We start from the raw sequence: 20,157 nt of genomic DNA, 5'->3' as shown, positions 1-20,157 counted from the left end.
GAGGACATATGGAATATTTCCAATGCAGCTCGCCACACGTTATAAAAAGAAATGCAGTAAGTTGGACAATAATTCCACACATTCTATATTTATTAGATAGTACACCAGCTACATAGTGTACTCGAAACACTAACCACATTGTGTACGCGGAACATATAAAAATTTCTAAAAAAGAAGGTAGAGTGCCGATGGTTTTGGCACCACGTGGCATAAATCTGTGTGGCCAGAGGGCCCATGAAAGAAGTTAAGGAAGTTAAGCATACTTAATTAAGGGGAAAATTAAACAAAGCCAAAAGGCCCAATGATGAAGCAACCGAACGGTCGAGAGAACCGAAGGCAGGAAAGGCAGCAGACAGGCACGTGCGGCCTACGTGTATATCAACAGACTACCCAAAAAGAAAGAAAAAAAACCCCCCTTCCGTACACCACCAACCCCCCCCTACGCCCTCCCAACGGTCATATTTCACCGACAAGCCCCCAACGGTCATATAGCCCACCACTCTACACCCTCTGATCAAAATCCCACGGCCCACAAACCCAACTCCCCTCCTGAAGTCTTTTCCAACACCCTTTTCACCCCTCAATTTTTCAATGCTGGTGAATCAAATCAGTCACTCAAGTTAAATAAATTAAATTAAATTAAGAAGGAAAAATACCCATGATCGAGACAGTCCTGGAAGTGGTCTAGAGAGAGAGAGAGAGAGGGGGGGGCCAAGAACTAAAAGGCTTATAGTATATAAAAACAGAAGGGTTCTATGGTTTTTGGTTTCTTTGGGTTGTGAGAGAGAGAGAGAGAGTGAGAGTGCTTAGCTAAGGAGAGAGTTGTCTGCTTCTTCTTGTTGTTTGATCTTCAGCTTTTTCATGCATGCACATTTAAAGGGCTTCTGGGTTTTGCTTCTGGTTCTGCTTCAGCCATGGTGGTGATCTTCATGGAGGCTCCAAATGCTAATCTGGGCCTGCAAATTTCTCAGAGTTTGATCCACCAGTTTGAGCTTGTATGTATCTGCGTTCTTCCCTATCACTCTGTTTTTAGCTCCATGGTGAAACAAAATCACTGCTTTTCCCAATGAGCTTTCTTTGAACGTTTTGGAATCCGATGATCTTGTTCTTGTAGGAATTTATTCTTTGATTAGTCTCAAATTCTTTCATTCTTTTCTGGGGTTGGGTTCTTAGCATATACTCTGATTGTTTCTTTGATTCTTTCTTGCATAAAAATACACATATAGGAACACTCAAACTTATACACACCTTTTGATTGATTTATTCACTCATCGGATTCCTATTGTTTTTATTCAGATTTTTCTGTAGAAATATTCTTTCACACACTCACATATAGTTTCACATAGTCTATCTCTCTGGATTTCTCTTTCAATCACATATTCATTCAAAGATCATAGAAATTCTCTGCACAAAACACCATTCTTTCACATTTTTAAGCTGTAGAAACCCAAAAGAAGAGATAGCTAGGGAGTTAAAGAAGAAAGAAAGAAAAACACATTGGGTGGGTGAATATTAGTTGCACAAACATTAACCAAGATAAAAACCAAAATTGGAACATCATAGAGGATGTTGGCTGGGTGCTCTAGTTCCACATTGTTGTCACCAAGGCATAGATTGAGGAGTGAAGCAGCAGCACAGTTACAAGCTTGCCATTTCCAGTTACCAGCAATGAGCACACAGAGATTGGACTTACCATGCAGCTTTCCTCGGAAAGACACCTCTAGGTCACAACCCATTAGGCCTGTGGGGCTTTCGGTGGAGAAATCGATCGATTCGAAGACCAGCAGTTGTTCTCTGAAGCAGAGCATCAGGCTGCCTCCTCTGGCTACCAGCGGTCCTGTGACAAGTGCAGCTCAGACGGCGGCGTTTGTGGAGGCGAGAAAGGAGGTTAATGATCAGTTTTGGGAGAAGAAGAGAGGTAAGAGCTTGAAGAGGTTTGCAGAGCGGGGCTCAGTGGATGATGATGAGTCTTGCATAAACAGAGCAAAGAGAAAAAAGGGTTGCTTTGATAATGGCAAAGGGGATGAAGGTGGTGATGGTTTGAGTTTAGGCCAATTGGGTGCTGGGAATTTTTGGTTTCAGCCTGATTTCCATGTGCCTCGGTCAGTTCAGTCAATCACCACAGGCCTTGATCCTCCTCCTGAACTTCCATTCTCTTTGACATGCTCAGGAGATGAAGAGAGGGTTTGTTATGTTCCAGCTGAAGCCATTTCACAGCCTTTGCCATTGTCAAACAATCCTTGGTTGGATTCAATTGTGACTGAGATCACTGACCTTGGCGAGAAGGACGCCGAAACTAGGCGTGGACTGGGAAGGGAAGCATCAGCAGCAGCATCGAGCGCTTCGTCGGATAGCCAAAGCTTGGGTTTGAGGCTAAATGAGAGTGCCTCTGAACATGAAGCTGGTAATGGGTCTAGAGATCCTTATATCCCACATGGAGGTGCAGGGGTTGAGGCAGAGGATGATGATGATGATGAGAGTGAAGGAGAGCACCAGGATTTTGAGCTTGTTAGCTTGCTTACGGCTTGTGTGGAGGCAATTGGGTTGAAGAACATTGCAGCAATTAACCATTTCATAGCTAAGTTGGGGGAACTTGCTTCTCCAAGAGGAACCACCATAAGCCGGCTTACGGCCTATTACACTGAAGCTTTAGCTCTGAGAGTCACTAGGCTTTGGCCACATGTGTTTCAGATCACTCCTCCTAGAGAGTTTGATAGAGGAGATGATGACTCTGGCATTGCACTGAGGCTTCTAAACCAGGTTAGCCCAATTCCAAAGTTTCTTCATTTTACCTCAAATGAGATACTTCTGAGAGCTTTTGAAGGGAAGGACAGGGTTCACATCATAGATTTCGACATCAAGCAAGGGCTGCAGTGGCCTAGTTTGTTCCAGAGTTTAGCTTCTAGGGCCAATCCACCAAGCCACATTAGGATCACTGGTATAGGGGAGTCGAAGCAAGAGCTCAACGAGACAGGAGATAGGCTTGCTGGATTTGCTGGGGCATTGAACCTGCCCTTCGAGTTCCACCCCGTTGTGGACAGGTTGGAAGATGTGAGGCTTTGGATGCTTCATGTGAAGGAGCAAGAAAGTGTGGCAGTGAATTGTGTTTTCCAACTGCACAAGACTCTTTATGACGGGACTGGAGGAGCTCTGAGAGATTTTTTGGGACTCATCCGAAGCACAAACCCGACAATAGTCCTCATGGCAGAGCAAGAGGCTGAGCACAATGAGCCTAGGCTGGAGGCAAGAGTCTCCAACTCATTGAAGCACTACTCTGCCATATTTGACTTGATTAGTTCTAGCCTTCCTTCGGAGAGCCAGGCCAGGATCAAAGTGGAGGAGATGTTTGCACGCGAAATCAGGAACGTCATTGCTTGCGAAGGAAGCGATAGGTTGGAGAGGCACGAGAGCTTTGAGAAGTGGAGGAAGCTGATGGAGCAAGGAGGGTTTCGATGCATGGGGATAACGGAGAGGGAAATGCTTCAGAGCCAGTTTCTGTTGAAGATGTATGCTGGTGAGAATTACAATGTGAAGAAGCAAGGACAAGATGGAGCAGCAGCAGTTACTCTAGGTTGGATGGATCAGCCTCTATACACAGTTTCAGCATGGACACCAGTTGATGTTGCAGGCAGCTCATCGTCATTTTCGCAACCAAGTTAAATAGCCGCGGATTTTAGTTTCTTCATACAAAAATTTCATTCCATTGTTGCATACAGAAAAGAAAAGGGATACAGAATTCTTTGTAGGTAGGGGAAATCTGTCATTAGTATTATTCTTTCATTCTTTCCTTGCAGATATAAGATCGTCAGTCCGGTAGAGTCAGAACCATTTATTTTGTAAGAAGAAGAAAAAAAGTGACTAGGTTGATATTTTGATTTCAATTCTTTGCAGTCAGTGTTCTTTAGAATTAAGTCATTCTGAGTCAACTTGTGTTTATTCTTTCATTCTTTTATATGTAAGTTGAAATTCTTTGTAAGTCAGTCAAGTCATGTTATCTATTTAATCTTTTGTTGTACTGGTAATAATGGACCATGTAGCTGGAAATTCCATTGTCATATATAATATGGTTGTTTTTGCTCTCTCTCTCTCTCTCTCTCTCTCTCTCTCTCTCTCTCTCACACACAGAGATTCTGGCCCAATCCCATCTGGGCTCTCTCACATATATAATAGGAGTGGCCCAATCTATGTGGGCTTTCCAAAGCATGAAGCATGACGAGCTTTGTGAGCCAATTTTAACATTAGATTGGGCTTTTCTTGCTTGGGCATGGAGCTCCCAAATTAGCTCCATTTAATGCTAAGGTTTAAACAAAAAAAAAAAAAAAAAACCCAAAACAAAAGCTTTGATCATGTCAGAATGTTACCTGTCAGCATCTCCTTATATTATTTTAAGGCAGATTTTTGTTTGGGTTTGCAAATTTAAAGGCATCAACACACAACATGGTTGATCACTTTATACGATATCATGATGTCACACTCTCTTATCTAATTGTATTTTATATCTAATCTCATATTATTATAGTTAATCACCTTAAGCTTTATTCTTTGAGGTCAACATATTGTCTTCATCACAAAGTCAGCATATCCGACGGTGCTACGTGCTGTAAGGTATATTCTCGACAGTGCAGAGTTAAAAAGTTTATCTAGCATTAATGTTATTTTATTCTGATCTTATAATTAATGTTCTCTTTAATTTCATTATTTGTGGTGGACCATGCGAAATTGACAAAAACCAAAAGGCTAAAGCCAACTTGAAGGCTACAAGGATGAGCTCAAAATTTGTCACATTAGCACACCTGCTTCTGGTGGAGCAAAGACGACAGCTACGCAGAGTTGATTTACAAGCTAAAAGTATACATAAATATATAGGGGTGTGCTAGGGCAAATTAAATTTGTTTCTTTACACCCTATTTTCCAATGTTAAGGAAAAAATTCACCTAAGTAAAATTGTGATGTTTGTTCTAGTTGTAGTTAAGTTATTTCCACTTGACTGGAGAAGGTATTGAGTTCAACTTCAATTCACATTCACACATGGATGTGAGTTGGATACCTATTAGCGTGAGCTTAGTTTCTCTATTTGTGACTGATTTCATTATTGTGGGCGTGTGAGCATCCAGTTGTAAATGGTACTCCTTGACAAATATCTTATTGTTTGTTGAAAACGAAAATGCATTTTGACGTTTGACATGTCCGGAAAGTAGAAAAGAAGCTTCAATTTGAGCCACAAAGGTTCTCAAATAGATCTACATGACATTGTTGTATGGCACCAGCCAGGGTTATAATATCAATATGTACGAAGTTAAATGAACAATTAGCTGTCAATGGCCCCCCATTCTCCTCAGATTTGCCGCTAATGTCGATATCAAGACCTCTTTTTATGGGTGTCAATTTGTTCAAGTTGTTTTCCATTTGCTCATGTTCTTGTCTTCTTCTTCTTCTTCAGCAACGTCGTATATCAGTCTATGGAATGGTAGTTGTTGCCGGCTTGCTAACAACAAAATAGATCTTACACAGTAACCTTTATATCTACATCAATTGTACCATATTCTTTGAAAATTGTACCGTTCAATTTGGCAGCCAGGTTTCTTTGTTCTCTGTTAGGGTTCTTTTATTAAGTATATTATATATGCTTGGAAGAAGTCAAGAAGATGGTTAGAAAGGAGTAAGAGATTCTGTATATGTTTTACCTGCTCCATGTGATTCTTAACAGCAAATCCTATTTAAATCAAGGGCCATAAATAAATCAAGATGACTTTCATATTTAACATCATCACCAAACATGACAAAGACATGATTTATTAATTTTGCACTTTCTTTCTTCACACTCCGACCACATATTTAAATGAAAAATGCTGAACCTTGTGATATTTTTTCGAAGACGACAATGAAAGATTTAAGGAATGTACTATTTGGAGTCTGACTTTTATAGCGTTGGGCAGAAAAATTTAGTTATAAAAATCCTACATATTAGAAACATATAGCACTTAACACGTTTTGATATAATAAAAGTACCTGTATAAAATCACTTACGAGGCATAAAGACTCCTCAAAACAACTGCTTAGATAAGATTAGTTACAAAGCCAATTGTTCACGCATATATAGGGGCGGAACTACTCACAATCATTGAGCGGCCTTGACTCCTACTCAATATCCTTTCACTTGAACCCTTTGAATATGTATACGGCATAACCATAGATTTGAGAAGAAATCCCTGTAACTTTGTGCCCAAACATAAAAATCTAATAAACTACCAGAAAGATCATACTATTTATTTACATCATGTCTTTCCGGTGTGCTTGATAGGGTCGTGAGCCATGTCTTGACCGAATGATGAACATGATGATGTGACCTTAATTAAAAACACATGAAACCAACCAATGAAGACTGACTGGATATTTACCATTGATAATAAATTAATTAATCTAACCATGTGATTAATTAGCATTTGCAGCTATTAAAACTATATGCATGTTAACATCAAACCATTTATCTGCCCCGTCTACTTGGACTGACCAAATCCTTTTCCTTTTCAGGGTTTAATTTCTTCTGGTTCACACAATACTTTTCGTATACTCCATGCCAATTCTTGCACTAGCATTTCTTAACCAACCATGATTAATTCAATTCGTGTTATTGATACAAATTAAGAATTAGGGTTTCGTGCTAGCTAACCTAATATTTCTGTACTGCATATGTCATGGTGTTGGCAGACAGTTTCCCCATTGAAAACCACTAGAAGTGGCTGAGTTCTGGTAGGTGGTCAGTTGCAGTCTTCCCCTTGTGCATTCAAACAATTCTTCTTTGCTCTCGAATTTAAATAGCTCTCTCTTATGCTTAGCTGACTAGTTCCTACCCAAGTGGGAGAGACCACTGGGTCCAACTCTAGATATTAAACCCAAGTGGGAGCTACCTCCCAGGCATACGATCGTAAACTTGAAGATGCTCATTTCAACTCAAAAGCCATTGAAGATCCTTTTGCAATTTTTTAATGTTGTTGTCAAATATTCGATATGCTATTTTACTGCTCTGTGAATCCTACAAGATACTCAAATATATGGTAATCTATAATTAGTTTTACCGACAATCTTATACGCGAGATTCTATGTTTGATTTATTCTTTTAAAGTATTGCTTGTTTAAAAAATTCAAAATTATTAACGACAATGTGTTTTCTAAATTGTCTTACAAATTAAATTTACATCAAATCGATACAAAAGATAACTGAGATGATTTCTTTCAACCAAATAAAAGATAATTGAGAGGATTTATGTGCTTTGATCCTAAAATTTGTCAGTGTTTATGATTAAACAAAGCTTGCAATAGATTACAATGCCAACTATGCCAAGATACCAGCTGACAACGGTGCCAAAGATACCAAACTCATTGTAAAATATGAATCTTACCATATAATATTTAAAGAAAAAAATTGGCCTACTCTCCTCCACCATGGCCGAGGCTGGCCTTCTAATCCCTTATCCATTCTTGAGAGAAACCCTAACCATGAAAACCATGGGACACATTGCAAAACGGCTAAATATTAGCATGCCACCTCCTCAAAGCTGACTCAGAACCACGTTGAGGGTCAATGTGCTTTTCGCTAATTGTAGGTAGATCAATTGTCCACGTATTTGAATTCCAAATTAAATACCTCAACCACTCATTTAATTTAAATGGCGATTAATATAAGGGACGAGGACTTTGTTTTTTCTTGTTAAATATTTGTGATTATGGATAATGGGAATCTAGTGCTCCCAATTTGGTATTATTGAATTTCCAATATAAAAATTAATGGCTACCCTTGTATTGTTTTTGTCGAAAAATATTCAAGAGCTTTTGTGTTTGAAGGAGAAAAGCAATTAGAAAATGTGTAGTTAAGCAGTCTCACTAGGGTTTGGAGATACAGTTGATTAGCTAATTTACAATATTGTAGGTCTTTCCTAGGAAAATTGTGATGCCATTGTTGAGGTTGACAGTTTTATTGGGAGCTCCCCCTCGTTGACCGTTGAGAATCATAGCGCGTACGGAAATGAGTGTCGAGAATTTCCGTTCTTTATTACACAAGAATTTTATAAAAATAAAAATAAAATATTTGAGTTTGTTTTGTGCTCATTAATCTTTTCCAAACGACGATGTCAAACTGTCTATTTTAATTTTTTTATTGTTCATCCTATTTTCTTAACATTGATAACAATTAATTCATTCTTTTTAAGAAAAAAGATGGAACCATTGTGAACTTAAAATCACCAGGTACATTCATTCGCACCGATATGAGCCGCTCATCAATGATTCGAATGTTTCTTACCAAAAATTAGCCACAATTTAACAATTTAATAGTAATCAAACAGATAAACAGTTGGCAAAAAAACAGATAAACAAACACCATATTTTCAGATAAACCGAATTGATCGGGATAATAATCTAATAGCAATCGATGCCACCAATAGATAAAAATTCGTCTAATCTTGTTTTACCTTATAATCAGATACGATTTACTTTTTAACCAACAACCTTATCGTCCAATCTATCAGAAACCTTTTATCCAAAAAGAAAAAGAAAAAGAAAAAGAAAAAGAAAAAGAAGAGTCAGAAAGCAATCCAAAATGTTTTAAAACCAGAAACGGTTTACTTGTGTGAACCAGCCGTCCACAGCTATCCACTGTTTCTAATTAAAAAACCCAAATGGCGACAATACAATAGTCTCTCTTCATGCTCTATATTTCTTCCACATCAGATACCGCTGTCGCCCCCTCCTTTTCTCGGGAAACAAACAACCAAAACCATCTCTCACAGCTTGGGCTCTACGCGTCCCTCTACGAAAGTTCAATACTTTAGTGCATACATCGAGATTTCATGTCCTCTCCCACCAAACCCATCTCTCTATTTCTTCACAAAGCTTAATTCTTCACAGCTTTCTGAGCTTCTCTCTGTCTCTGCCTCTCTGATTGCTCTGTTTGGCTATGGGTGCTAGTTTCTCTGCTTGCAAATCAGACCCAGTTGGGGCTTTGCCTTTGCAATCAAAACCCAGTCTTGGCGATTTGCCGGAGAGCTGCGCGGCGCTGATTCTGGGTTATTTGGACCCACCGGAGATTTGCAAATTGGCGAAGCTCAATCGGGCTTTTCGTGGAGCTTCTTGGGCTGACTTCATTTGGGAATCGAAATTGCCTTCCAATTATCAAACTATTGTTAGAAAAGTGTTCGGTGATGGTTTGGAAAATTTGGGTAAAAGAGATGTTTATACGAGGCTTTGTCAGCCTAATTCTTTCGATGATGGTACCAAGGTGGGTTATCTTTCGATTTTCATTTTTCATTTTTTTTTTCTTTCTCTGTTTGGGTATCGAGAAAGCGTGGGAAAATGATAGAAATTGGAGGCTTTGACTTGAATTGTCTCAGCGAGGAAATCGTATTGAAATCGTATTGAAAGAAGTAAACTTTATAATGAAAACTTTATAATGAAAGTTTAGATATTTTCATGTTTCGGGACTATTATTTGACTTTGTAAGCTTTACTATCTTTATCTTATCGTTTCTATGTTTTATTTCCTTGCTTTGGATTTGGTGTGCGGTGTTTGACATTTTTTGTGTTGGGTGCAGACGGTTTGGCTGGATAAAAGTACAGGATCTGTTTGCTTGTCGATTTCTTCAAAGGGATTAGCAATCACTGGCATTGACGATCGAAGATATTGGAATCATATTCAAACTGAAGAATCTAGGTGAGAATTACTGATCTTCTTTTTCCTTTCTCATTGAAATTCCAGTGAAATGGGAAATTTTGTATGTTATAGATTGCTGATGAACGTCCAAGTATTACATCGAGTTTCCTTGCTGGAATTTTCCCAAGTAGGTTTATTTATTTATTTAGGTTATTCCTTTTGTGAAGTTTTAATGATATTTCGGTTTTAATGCATGATGCTGAGCTATGGAAGTTTGTGGTTGTGATCGTTTGTGGTATGTTAATGACTTTTTAAGTTTTTGTGGTAAAGCGTGCCAAATTTTTTTAACCTTGGGCAACTTCGTATTTTTGGGGTTAACCACCATTTTTTGATCAATTAATGATCGGTGGTAAGGGTTTGGATCAACATAATATCTGCTTGTTCAGGTACTTGCTTTCTGTTCTTGGAAGAGGAGGGAGGAGGGAGGAGGAAGGAGTTTATTAACATATTTGTTCGTTTTGTCCACTGAAACTAATGAAAATTAACAAATCTTTAGAGCAACCTAACATATAGATAATGTGATTCTTAATTCTTGTCATTGCTAGGATATGAGAATGCAAAATTTTCTTGGTACATGGTTACTGCTTTACTGGAGTTTGAGCTTATTAAAACTGCCACAAAAGCTTGTCAGAAGTTATGAAGCATCCGATATTAAGAAAAGGTTCAGTTTCAGCTAATTTAAATTGCCATTAAACTCTTCAAAAATTAAAAGCTTCTCATATTATGAAAAATCTAGATTTATTCAACCTGATTTGAGCTTATTTTGAATGCTAATAGGCTTTTTTATGAATCTGTTTGTACTGTGGCATTGCTGGTTGGCTTTCTCTTCAAGTTGACTTCATCCTACTTAGTTTGTCTAAAAGCATTTACAGAATGAATCCCAAAGGATATACAATTCAAGATTGATGTGTATTTTTGTTTTAATTTTATTCTGGTGCTCATTTGGGCCTCATGACTAATACAATGCATCTTAATGTGATCATGTGAAATAAACCGAAAGGTTGTGGATTGCTTACTTCTGTTGTGGCTATGATGTCCCAAGATCCCTGGTTCTTGGGTTTTTGGAATTGCATACCCTCCTGGTTCTGATTTTCTGATTGAGGTTGCCTCACTGGAATAAGATGCTTTACCCATTTACCTTTGCACTAAAAGTATTTGGGGAACTAAGTTGGAGTTTTCTTTTCTTGAACACAGATTTTGCAGCGTTGCATATCTTCAGCAAATATGGTGGTTAGAAGTCGATGGGGAGGTTGAGTTCCCGTTTCCAGCAGGGACATACAGCCTATTCTTTAGGCTGCAGCTGGGACGGTCTTCGCAGAAGAGGTTTGGTCGCCGAATTTGCAATACCGAGCATGTCCATGGTTGGGACATAAAACCAGTGAGGTTTCAGCTATGGACTTCAGAAGGTCACTATGCCTCGTCCCAATGCTTTTTAACTGAACCTGGAAAATGGAACTACTACCATGTTGGGGATTTTGTTGTGGAGAACCCCAATGCATCAACAAAGATTAAACTCTCTATGACCCAGATTGATTGCACCCACACCAAAGGTGGTCTCTGTTTAGACTCTGTACTTATATACCCTAGTGAATTTCGAGAAAGGCTAAAGCATTTTTAATTTGCGCTTTACCTTTTCAGTTAGGTAGTTCTGTATTATAGAGTTAGGCCATCTTCAGCAGAAAGCCAATTTAGAGATAGTGAATGTCTCCTTGGGGTCATATGTGTGTAAGCAAAGAAACGTGTAAATTCATTCTCTCTTTGTTTGATTCGTTTAATTAGCGACAGTGGATTAAGATTTTGTATGTCTGTCTGTCTCCATAGTCAAAGGGGCTTCTGCCTTGTATGGGATTTTGAGAAATTAATGATGGGTATATTTACAGTTGAACTTTCTTATTGCTCTTTCGTTTAATTAGTGATAGCATTAAGATTTTGTATCTGTTACATAGCCAAGGTCTTCTGTCTAGAATAGAATTTGATTTTGAGAAATGATCACAACCACATATATATTTACAGTCAAGGGGAAAACCCTTGTTTGGCTTAAACTACTGCAGAATTATCAACGAGTGTTTTATCATATTTTACTTCCTCAGAACAGCAGTTGCAACTCATTCCCCATTCCAGTCCATTCTTGCTTAGCGAAAAAGAAATATGAACTGGAAAAGGGTTTTGATTGCAACATCTGAACCAGCTCAGGCTGTAAATACCAATACTATAAAGATCACAGCATGTAGCTTGATAATATTACAAGATCTTGGGTTGTGAAAGAGCCCTTACATATGTTTGAAACTGATCATAAACTAATACTCGAAATGACATTAGAAGTGTGTCAGTATACATATCTGGTAATATTAGCGAAAAGATAAAATCTGCATCTGGAGACCTGTAGTCTTGTACAAACTCTGGCATTAGGCACTTACCCATCATACCTCAGAATCTCACAATGAAACCAACCCAAGAAGAACTATTCAGACCTTCCAACCATAACCCACGTCATTGCCATTGCCATAAATTGAATTATGATCATGATAGCCATGAGAAATATTAACTATTGATTCCGGTAAACAAAGCTTTCCTGACAAATTTGGTTCTCCATTGATGAAGCAATTATTGGTATGAACTTCGGACGAGTTCCCATTGAAGGCTGCCTTCGAGCTGCTGGTCCTTCCTGCAATACTATTGAACACATTTCCTTGGGCAGCTGCAGCTGTTGGGCAGCCCCAAACTCCTGAAGGCAACTCTATAACTGAACCTTTACCACTGCCCCAGATGGGTTCTTCCCTATCATGCTTATTTGCTGATCGGCTATTGTTGTTGATCATTTCCTGTACTAGTTTTTGAATTGCGTACTGCTTCATAGACGAATCTAAACTTGACAAGCCATTTTCCACTGAGCTTTTAATCAGTCCTGGATTTGAGGTTCTAGGACCCTGAAATGGTTCAGAAGAGGTGTCCTGGATGTGCGGCTCCTGGCTAGCTCTGCTCACAATGGAGGTCAAGTTGCTTTGTCCCATCAATTTGTGGTGAGAACCACGCAGCAATGATGCTGCCAGTTCTGCGCTAGTTGAAAGTCCTTTGTGACTCATAGGTGAGCTTTCATTTGTATTGCTTCTAAAACCACAAGATGCAGCCATCAACTTATTGTTGTCTTTTGGAGGATCTCGTGCACTCTCTAGCTGCTCCTTTCCTTTTATTTCCTGTTTCTGGAGCTTGGTCATGGCAGCTCCTCTGCAATAACTTTCCAGGCTCTCTACAAGTAAACTTGTAAGCAATTACCTCAACTAGGGATGAAATACGATGATAATAGGAACTCAAGCAACAGTTTAAAATTAAAAAAAAAAAACTATTTTAACTTCCATCTGGGGGGAAATAAGGAACATGAGTTTATCTCCTTCCTACCAACAAAAAGAAAATCTTCCTTGCCATTATGAAAAACAAAGTCAAGCATTCACAGCACCATCTGAAAAAATTTATCTCCAAAAAACAGAAAAACAATCAACCCTTTACTCCGAGAGTTATGTGCTTGACAAACAAGCACAGTTATCATGCACAAGGAGGTGCAAAGAGCCATCTTAGGGGCTACTCAACAACATATTGAATACAAATTATTGAAGCCCAAAAAAAACTGCAGTTGTTCCATCGTTTGTCAGAGCGGCATAACCACCATGGAGGTGGAAAACCATTGAATTGCTAAACTGAAAACTAAATACACGGGAGAAGCCATTAACAGAAACACATGACTTGCTACTTACCAATTGGGCCAGTAACATTATCCTGGCATAAAATCATTAAATCTTTCATAGTGTAGACAATCTCAGCTATCTGTTAAGAATGCAAAAGAAACTGTTAAAAAAATTGGACATTAGTTTCAAACTAAAGCTAAATGAATGTTCAATACCTGCAAGCACCGGGTGTATCTCTTGGAAAATCCCAAATCATCAACCAGCTGTTGATCCACAGTCTTTGCAAGTTGTCCTCCGGCTGCTAGGATCCTACAGTAATTTAAATGATAAAGAACTACATTATCATTACCTATCATGACAGCATTCTAGCTGGAAGAAAAAAAGGCCCAATAATAGTTACACACTAGCTGCAGTATACAGTTCTCTCCCCTAAAAGATGAGGTTTCTAGAATAACATGAGAAGCAAAATTATTATCTCAAGTACTTTTCATCACTACGCCAATTTATACAATAATAGGTAACTGGTCTTCAATATAACTAGAAAAGGAGAACCATCCATTCTTACCTATTGCAATTTGCTTGTACATCTTGGAACAAAACCCCATCAGATCCTCTATCATCAATTGAGCACTTGTAATCCTGTACGGCATGAACCAGCTGAACAACCTAGAATAAGACAAAATTGAAGAAAAAAAGTTACAAGAAAGTAGATCCTGGAAGGAATCATAAGATGACTGAACCCTACATTGAGCAATGACCAAATTGGACTCTTTTACAAGCTTACAAAAATACACAAAGCACAAAACAAGAAAGATTCATACCTGCGGTGCAACTGCAGTTCGACGGAAGAAAACTTCATGAGAACATACACAAAATTCCCAGGACAATATCTGAAAAATCATTGGGGATAAAAACAAGGAAAAGTTATATGAAGAGGAGTTAGTAAGCAAGATACATAAAGAGTTAGAAACAGTATGCAATTAACCCACCAACTTATACAAAGTGCACTCACCTTCAAATCATGAGAGAATACTATACGAAGTTGACCTTCATGAACAACGTGAAGTTGCTGGTAGACACTCTCTTGAACTGCTCTTCCATATTCCAACATCATTACTCCAGAAGGAAATCTAATCTCACGAGGCAAATCGAGGAACAAGAGTTCATCGATCACACCACTCCCAAATGTGATTTCATTTAGCCTTGGAAGCACTTCAAAATATGCCTCTATCAAGTGGTAAAGGACCAATAGAAGTTGAGGGATATAAAAAATAATAAAGCCAGATATTCAGAGAAAATAGATTCAGTAAAATGCAAACTTTTTTTTACCAAATCCCCTTCTTGATTTACAACCACATATGTTACACTGCCATGGTACCTGACAAGACAACAGCAGCAAAACTACCAATTTTCAGTTTGTAGAAAAGATAAGAAGAAGAAGAATCAGGTGCATTCATATCAAGACATGCATGCTAAGAGATATTACAAGTGGGGAACTACATTTGTGCATCTAGTAGGAGTCATAAGTTACAAAAATCAACAAATGGAGCCACAGAATGAAAACCGACCATCGTTAGATGGGGCAAAATACCAAGGGCATCGCGCCCAACTTCATCATACGAGGACAGACACCACCTTTTCTTAGCACTTGGGGCATAATACTCTGCCACAAATTTCCTCCAATAGGACAAGTTATTGTCCTAAAAGAGGGGTAGAAGAGAGTAAGATTATGTTCAAGTTATATAAGTTGAAAAACAAAGATGAAGCAGTCATGACAAACATGAAAGGAACTGCGAAATGGTTATAATTCATGAATGAATATAAACGGTATATTATCTATTAAGCTAACTACTAACAGCTGGCCGGTTTCGGAGATGATATATGTACTGCATTAGCCGGCGTGAACAAACACCTTCATCAGGGAGCTGCATAACAGATGCTTGATGCACCACCTCCTGTTGTGTTACTACATGCCTCATCGGTTGCTGCTGCTTTTCTTTGTCATCACCCTTCAACTGCAGAGAAGGATGTAAAATCTTTGGCTGATCTTGATTCTGTGACATATTATAATGAAACAATTCCTGTATTTGCAATTTATTTCTTTGCAATTCCTCAGAGTCCTGACTCTGCAGTAGCTGCTGAATAGCATGCTTGTTAAGACTAGCCTCTTTCTTGACGTCTATTCTAGGTTTATTATGCCTCTGACTTGAGGTAAGAGGTTCCTGTTCTCCACCATTAAGAAGTGAATGGTGGTTCTTCAATGCTGGCTGAGGTGCAGCCCCGAAATGCCATTGATATTGCTTCCTTTTAGGCGGCATCTGGTTGCATTTATGTTTTTAAATGCGATGTCTGCTGCAATTTGGAGGAACCAAGTATAACTTAAGAGTTTGAAGGTACCTGAATTTATGCAACGAGAGAAAGTCACAGGCGGTTCAAAAAAAAAAAAAAAAGAGATCTTAAACACCCTTTTCCCTCGTGGTTGAAAATTTTTATAGTATCTAGTAGACAAGTACATGGCTTTCAGATACCGAATAACATATTTTTCCACATGGATATCTACCAATAATATAACCAAGAGCTGAGTTACACATTTACTATGAAACAAAAACATAGAACTTTTCAAGCTTTCATACACATACATAAATAATAGCAAAGAACCAAACTTAGCATTAAACCAACAAATAAGACTGGTTGGTTTCCGTGAAAAGGGGCAAGGAACAACAATTAAACCCATCCCCAAAGAAAACTCTCTATGGAAATAAAGAGGGCAAGCACAGAAGTTCCTTAAGAAGCAAAACCCATGTCCAAAATTCTTCCTTCCAGTCATTTCTTTTGAGAAACTAAGTAAAACCTTAACCTTTCCCAGTAAATAGTCAGGGAAACAACAGTCTCATCACAAATGGAGCCTGTAGATAAGGTAATGTCCAATCTTCAGCCCCAAGAAGGCACAAGAATCAAAGCTCTCTTTTACGTTCTTTTCCAACATTTTCTCGGAAACCAAACGGATCTACTTTCTTGGTAAAAGAATCAAAGCCAAAACAAAGTAATGCAAAGTAAATAAAACAAAATGCTGGGTCTATTTTCTCACCCACAAAGCAGCATGAACTTTGAAGCATAAGTTGAAAAAGCTCAGATTTTGTTGCCAAATATTAAAAAAGTATTGGCTCAACTCAGAATCGATTGAAGCTTTCAGAAAACGAAGAGGTGGCGTGGAACTTGTTTGGAAGAACCGCCATGGCCGTGAGGTAGCAGCAAAGGTTGGTATGTATGCTATGGTGAGCGGGAAGTGGTACCTTTGTTAAAGAGTGTGGATGCCTGCGAGTGGAGACCGGCTGTGCCGGTTACTGGACTTGGGTTAACCGGACGTCCCGGTAAGACTTAAGGCACGCGTCAGCCTAGGACAAGCCACGTACAGCTTCAAGGAGATTTTGCAGTAGGGCATATGAACCTTCTTGTCTCCTTCGTCCTTATTCAACCCTTGGTCCTAGGATTTTCCAGTTATTCCGAAATTGCCCTTGCCGAATGAGCTTGCTGTCCTGTCCTTTATTTCATTTTGTTTGTTTTAAAAAAATTTGTTAATGAAGTAGAAATACAAAGTATACCCAAAAAAATAAAAAAAGAAGAAGATAAAAAGTCCGTTTTGGTTCCGGTAATTTGCGACTTTTACCACTTTTGTTCATGTCATTTTAATTTTGTCAATTTTGTCCCTATACTTTCAATTTCGAGCAATTCAAGGACAATCGTGATTTGCTGTCAAATTTTTTTAACGCCCGTCATGTTTTGGTCACGTGCCCCTCATGTGGAGGGGCAATTTAGTCAAATCGTGCCCACCTAAAGCTGCCTTCTCTCTTCAAAACCAACCAAAAATAAATAAATAAATTACGCCTTTCTCCATTATACGAGAGTTGCAACTTTGGGCAAACTACGGTTATGGTTTGAATACAATTTGGTCAATTTCGAAACAATCTCTTATGTTGGATTCAGACATTCACAACATCAACAATGACGAAGAGAGGTGAAGGAAGTGGATGCAGGAATAAACAAGGTGAGAGCTCGATTTTTAAATTAGGTTCAAGTTGGTTTGAGATCTTTATTCAATTGTTTCGGGCTTTCAATATTCCAAGTTGTTTGGGCTTTCAATGCATTCTTTATTCAATTGTTTTAGAGAGCATCTCCAAGAGAGTCTTCAAATTTTAGCCAAATTCTCGCTAAAATAGCTAGAAAACTATTATAGCAAACCACTTAAAAGATGTTTCTTCCAGCAATGTTCTCTATGTTGGCTAATCTGAAATATTTTATTATTATTTTCTCTTTCTCTTGCAAATCAAATATATTAAAAAGAAAAGTGAAAACCCAACCCCACCAACCTCCCAAATGTCTCTATCTCTCTCCCCCTTTTCTCTCTCTTTCTCTTTCTCTTCAATTTGGAGAGCCTCCATTTCTCTCTCCTCCTTGCTAGATATAGAGAGCCAAAAGTTGGTTCTCCAAAATAGATAGCCAAGTAGGGAATCTGCTGGAAGGAGAATTTTCCTTCTTTTTAACCAAAGTAGCTAGGGATTAGAGGAGAAGAAGTCTACTGGAGATGCTCTTAGTGCTAGAGTTGTGGTGGGTTTGTCAGATTCTGATTTTTTACTTTGTCAGATTCTAGTTTTAAAAGGTGTAGTGTTTTGGGTTAAGATTTGTCTTTTAGTGGAATGGTTGTTCGAAAAAGTTAAGACTTTAAGAAGTAAATAAATAAATAAGGTATCTCTATTTGTTGTGGTCCCCTCTTATTTGCATAAAGTTCCTCCTATTTGCATAAAGTATATGAGATACATGCATTTCAATTATATAAAAGTTGTTTCTGTCAAATTTTTTCAGATATTGGGCCACCCCAATTTCCTTATAATGGAGCATTTGATGAGGTCCCATATAATTTTTTTTATGAGCTTTTTAGTCAACAATCACAGATTACTCAAATCAATGTACAAGTGGGAAATGGAAATGTAGGAACTGTAGAGGTCCCTGTGCATTCTCAAATTGCTGGTTGTTCATGAAGAGGAGAGTAGTGAAGAAGAGGGTAATGAAGAAGAGGATAGTGAAGAAGACACTTATGTTGAGGGTAGGAGGAGAAGAATAGAGGACAGTGGTGAATGAGTTAGATAAGGAAATCTATGAAATTGACAATGACGCTGCCCTATATGACAATGACTTGTTTGATGCAAATATACAGTCCAACTTTGGAAGAGCAGGAAATACTCATCTACCTAAGGATTTTGTGGCTTCTGAGGATGAAGAAGACAGTTGTAGACAAAGAAATTTTGGGTGCAATAAATTTCATTGACAAGAAAATAATTAGGGTTCGGTGGATTAAATCGTGGGCCCCGTAATTCGCTCATGTGGCGTGTGACTCATCAAAATCAGATTAGTTATCAAAAATGACAAATGGCGACATCCGACGGAGTGCATCAAACGGTTCAAGATGAAGACAAAATTAAAGGAAAGAATCTTCTGTGATTGACTTTGATTTAAATCAAATATTAATCAGGTTAATCAATTAAAGATAATCTGGTTAAATTGCCAGATTATGGGAATTGATTTAAATCAAATCAGAATCCCACAAATCAAGGTTGTAGGTATATATATATATATATATATATGAGAGAATCAGACAACGAGGGAAAAGAAGCAACTCTCACCACTTTGTTTGCTAAGGATTCGGATGATGCAAACTTCAAAATCGTAGACCTTCTCGCCAACAAGAGGAGTTTTTCTGCTGTTCTATTTGGTTGATCTCAATATTCATGAACATAGTGCAATTTAAAGAAACCAAAGACCATCAAAGCTCCTAGTGATGCTAGGGTTTCTCATTCCTAGTTTAGGAAAGTATGGGATTTTGTATCTTGCTTCCCAAGATCTTACCAATATTGGATATTATTAAGCTTAATAATATCAAAAAAAAAAAAAAAGACCCCTGGAAACCAACGTTGGAAATAGGTTAGATATTCTCAATGATATCTACCACCAAAAAAAAAGAAAAAAAAAAAAGAGGAACACTTCAAGCTGCACCTCCTACATGTGAAAAGGCACATGTCTACAATGCATCATGAAGTGGGGGCAATTTGTAGACAAAGAAATTTTGGGTGCAATAAATTCCATTGACAAGAAAATAATTAGGGTTCGGTGGATTAAATCGTGGGCCCCGTAATTCACCCATGTGGCGTGTGACTCATCAAAATCGGATTAGTTGTCAAAAATGACAAATGACGACATCCGACGGAGTGCATCAAACGGTTCAAGATAAAGACAAAATTAAAGGAAAGAATCTTCTGTGATTGACTTTGATTTAAATCAAATATTAATCAGGTTAATCAATTAAAGATAATCTGGTTAAATTGCCAGATTATGGGAATTGATTTAAATCAAATCAGAATCCCACAAATCAAGGTTTTAAATAGGGAAAGTTATTTAGGTCAAGCATCCGACAAAAGCCTATAAAGAGGAGGCTTCAAGACGAAAGAAGGGGGTCAGAAAAAAACCTAGCACTCAGAAGAAACAGAAAACTCTCTGCATTCTTCACCCTACTTTGGAAGAGCCACCAAGCACAACAAATACGTGCCGGTTCCTTCACCATAGAAAAATCTCAAACACCAAACAAGCTTCGTGCTACCCGTTTGATCAAGATCAAGTCTCTACGACCCTTGTATCAAACACAAATTTTCTTTAAACGCTTTGGAGATCGAATCAGAGGATTCAATACAGAGATTGTAACCCTAAATTTCATTAATACAAA

The 20,157-nt window shown here is 38.2% G+C and overlaps 3 protein-coding genes across 3 annotated transcripts; 2 read left to right on the top strand and 1 right to left on the bottom strand.

Annotated features, from left to right (window-relative positions):
- LOC18776291 (scarecrow-like protein 28) lies at positions 713-4,079 on the top strand. The gene has a single exon (XM_007208994.2). It carries the CDS (start codon positions 1,567-1,569, stop codon positions 3,658-3,660), a length of 2,094 nt encoding a protein of 697 aa, XP_007209056.1. The 5' UTR covers positions 713-1,566; the 3' UTR covers positions 3,661-4,079.
- LOC18775901 (F-box protein PP2-A12) lies at positions 8,452-11,595 on the top strand. The gene is made up of 3 exons (XM_007209369.2): positions 8,452-9,274; positions 9,587-9,705; positions 10,900-11,595. Exons 1-3 carry the CDS (start codon positions 8,954-8,956, stop codon positions 11,321-11,323), a joined length of 864 nt encoding a protein of 287 aa, XP_007209431.1. The 5' UTR covers positions 8,452-8,953; the 3' UTR covers positions 11,324-11,595.
- LOC18777419 (probable transcriptional regulator SLK2) lies at positions 11,876-16,867 on the bottom strand. The gene is made up of 10 exons (XM_007208963.2): positions 16,474-16,867; positions 15,242-15,782; positions 14,954-15,085; positions 14,715-14,763; positions 14,398-14,612; positions 14,207-14,275; positions 13,951-14,051; positions 13,601-13,694; positions 13,455-13,524; positions 11,876-12,952 (listed from the first exon to the last, which is right to left on the bottom strand). Exons 2-10 carry the CDS (start codon positions 15,701-15,703, stop codon positions 12,171-12,173), a joined length of 1,974 nt encoding a protein of 657 aa, XP_007209025.1. The 5' UTR covers positions 15,704-15,782; positions 16,474-16,867; the 3' UTR covers positions 11,876-12,170.

This window comes from Prunus persica, chromosome G5, assembly GCF_000346465.2.
Source record: "Prunus persica cultivar Lovell chromosome G5, Prunus_persica_NCBIv2, whole genome shotgun sequence".
Classification (NCBI taxonomy): Eukaryota; Viridiplantae; Streptophyta; class Magnoliopsida; order Rosales; family Rosaceae; genus Prunus; species Prunus persica.
The sequence above is the reverse complement of the archived record's forward strand: the minus strand, read 5'-3'. Positions and strand labels throughout refer to the sequence as shown.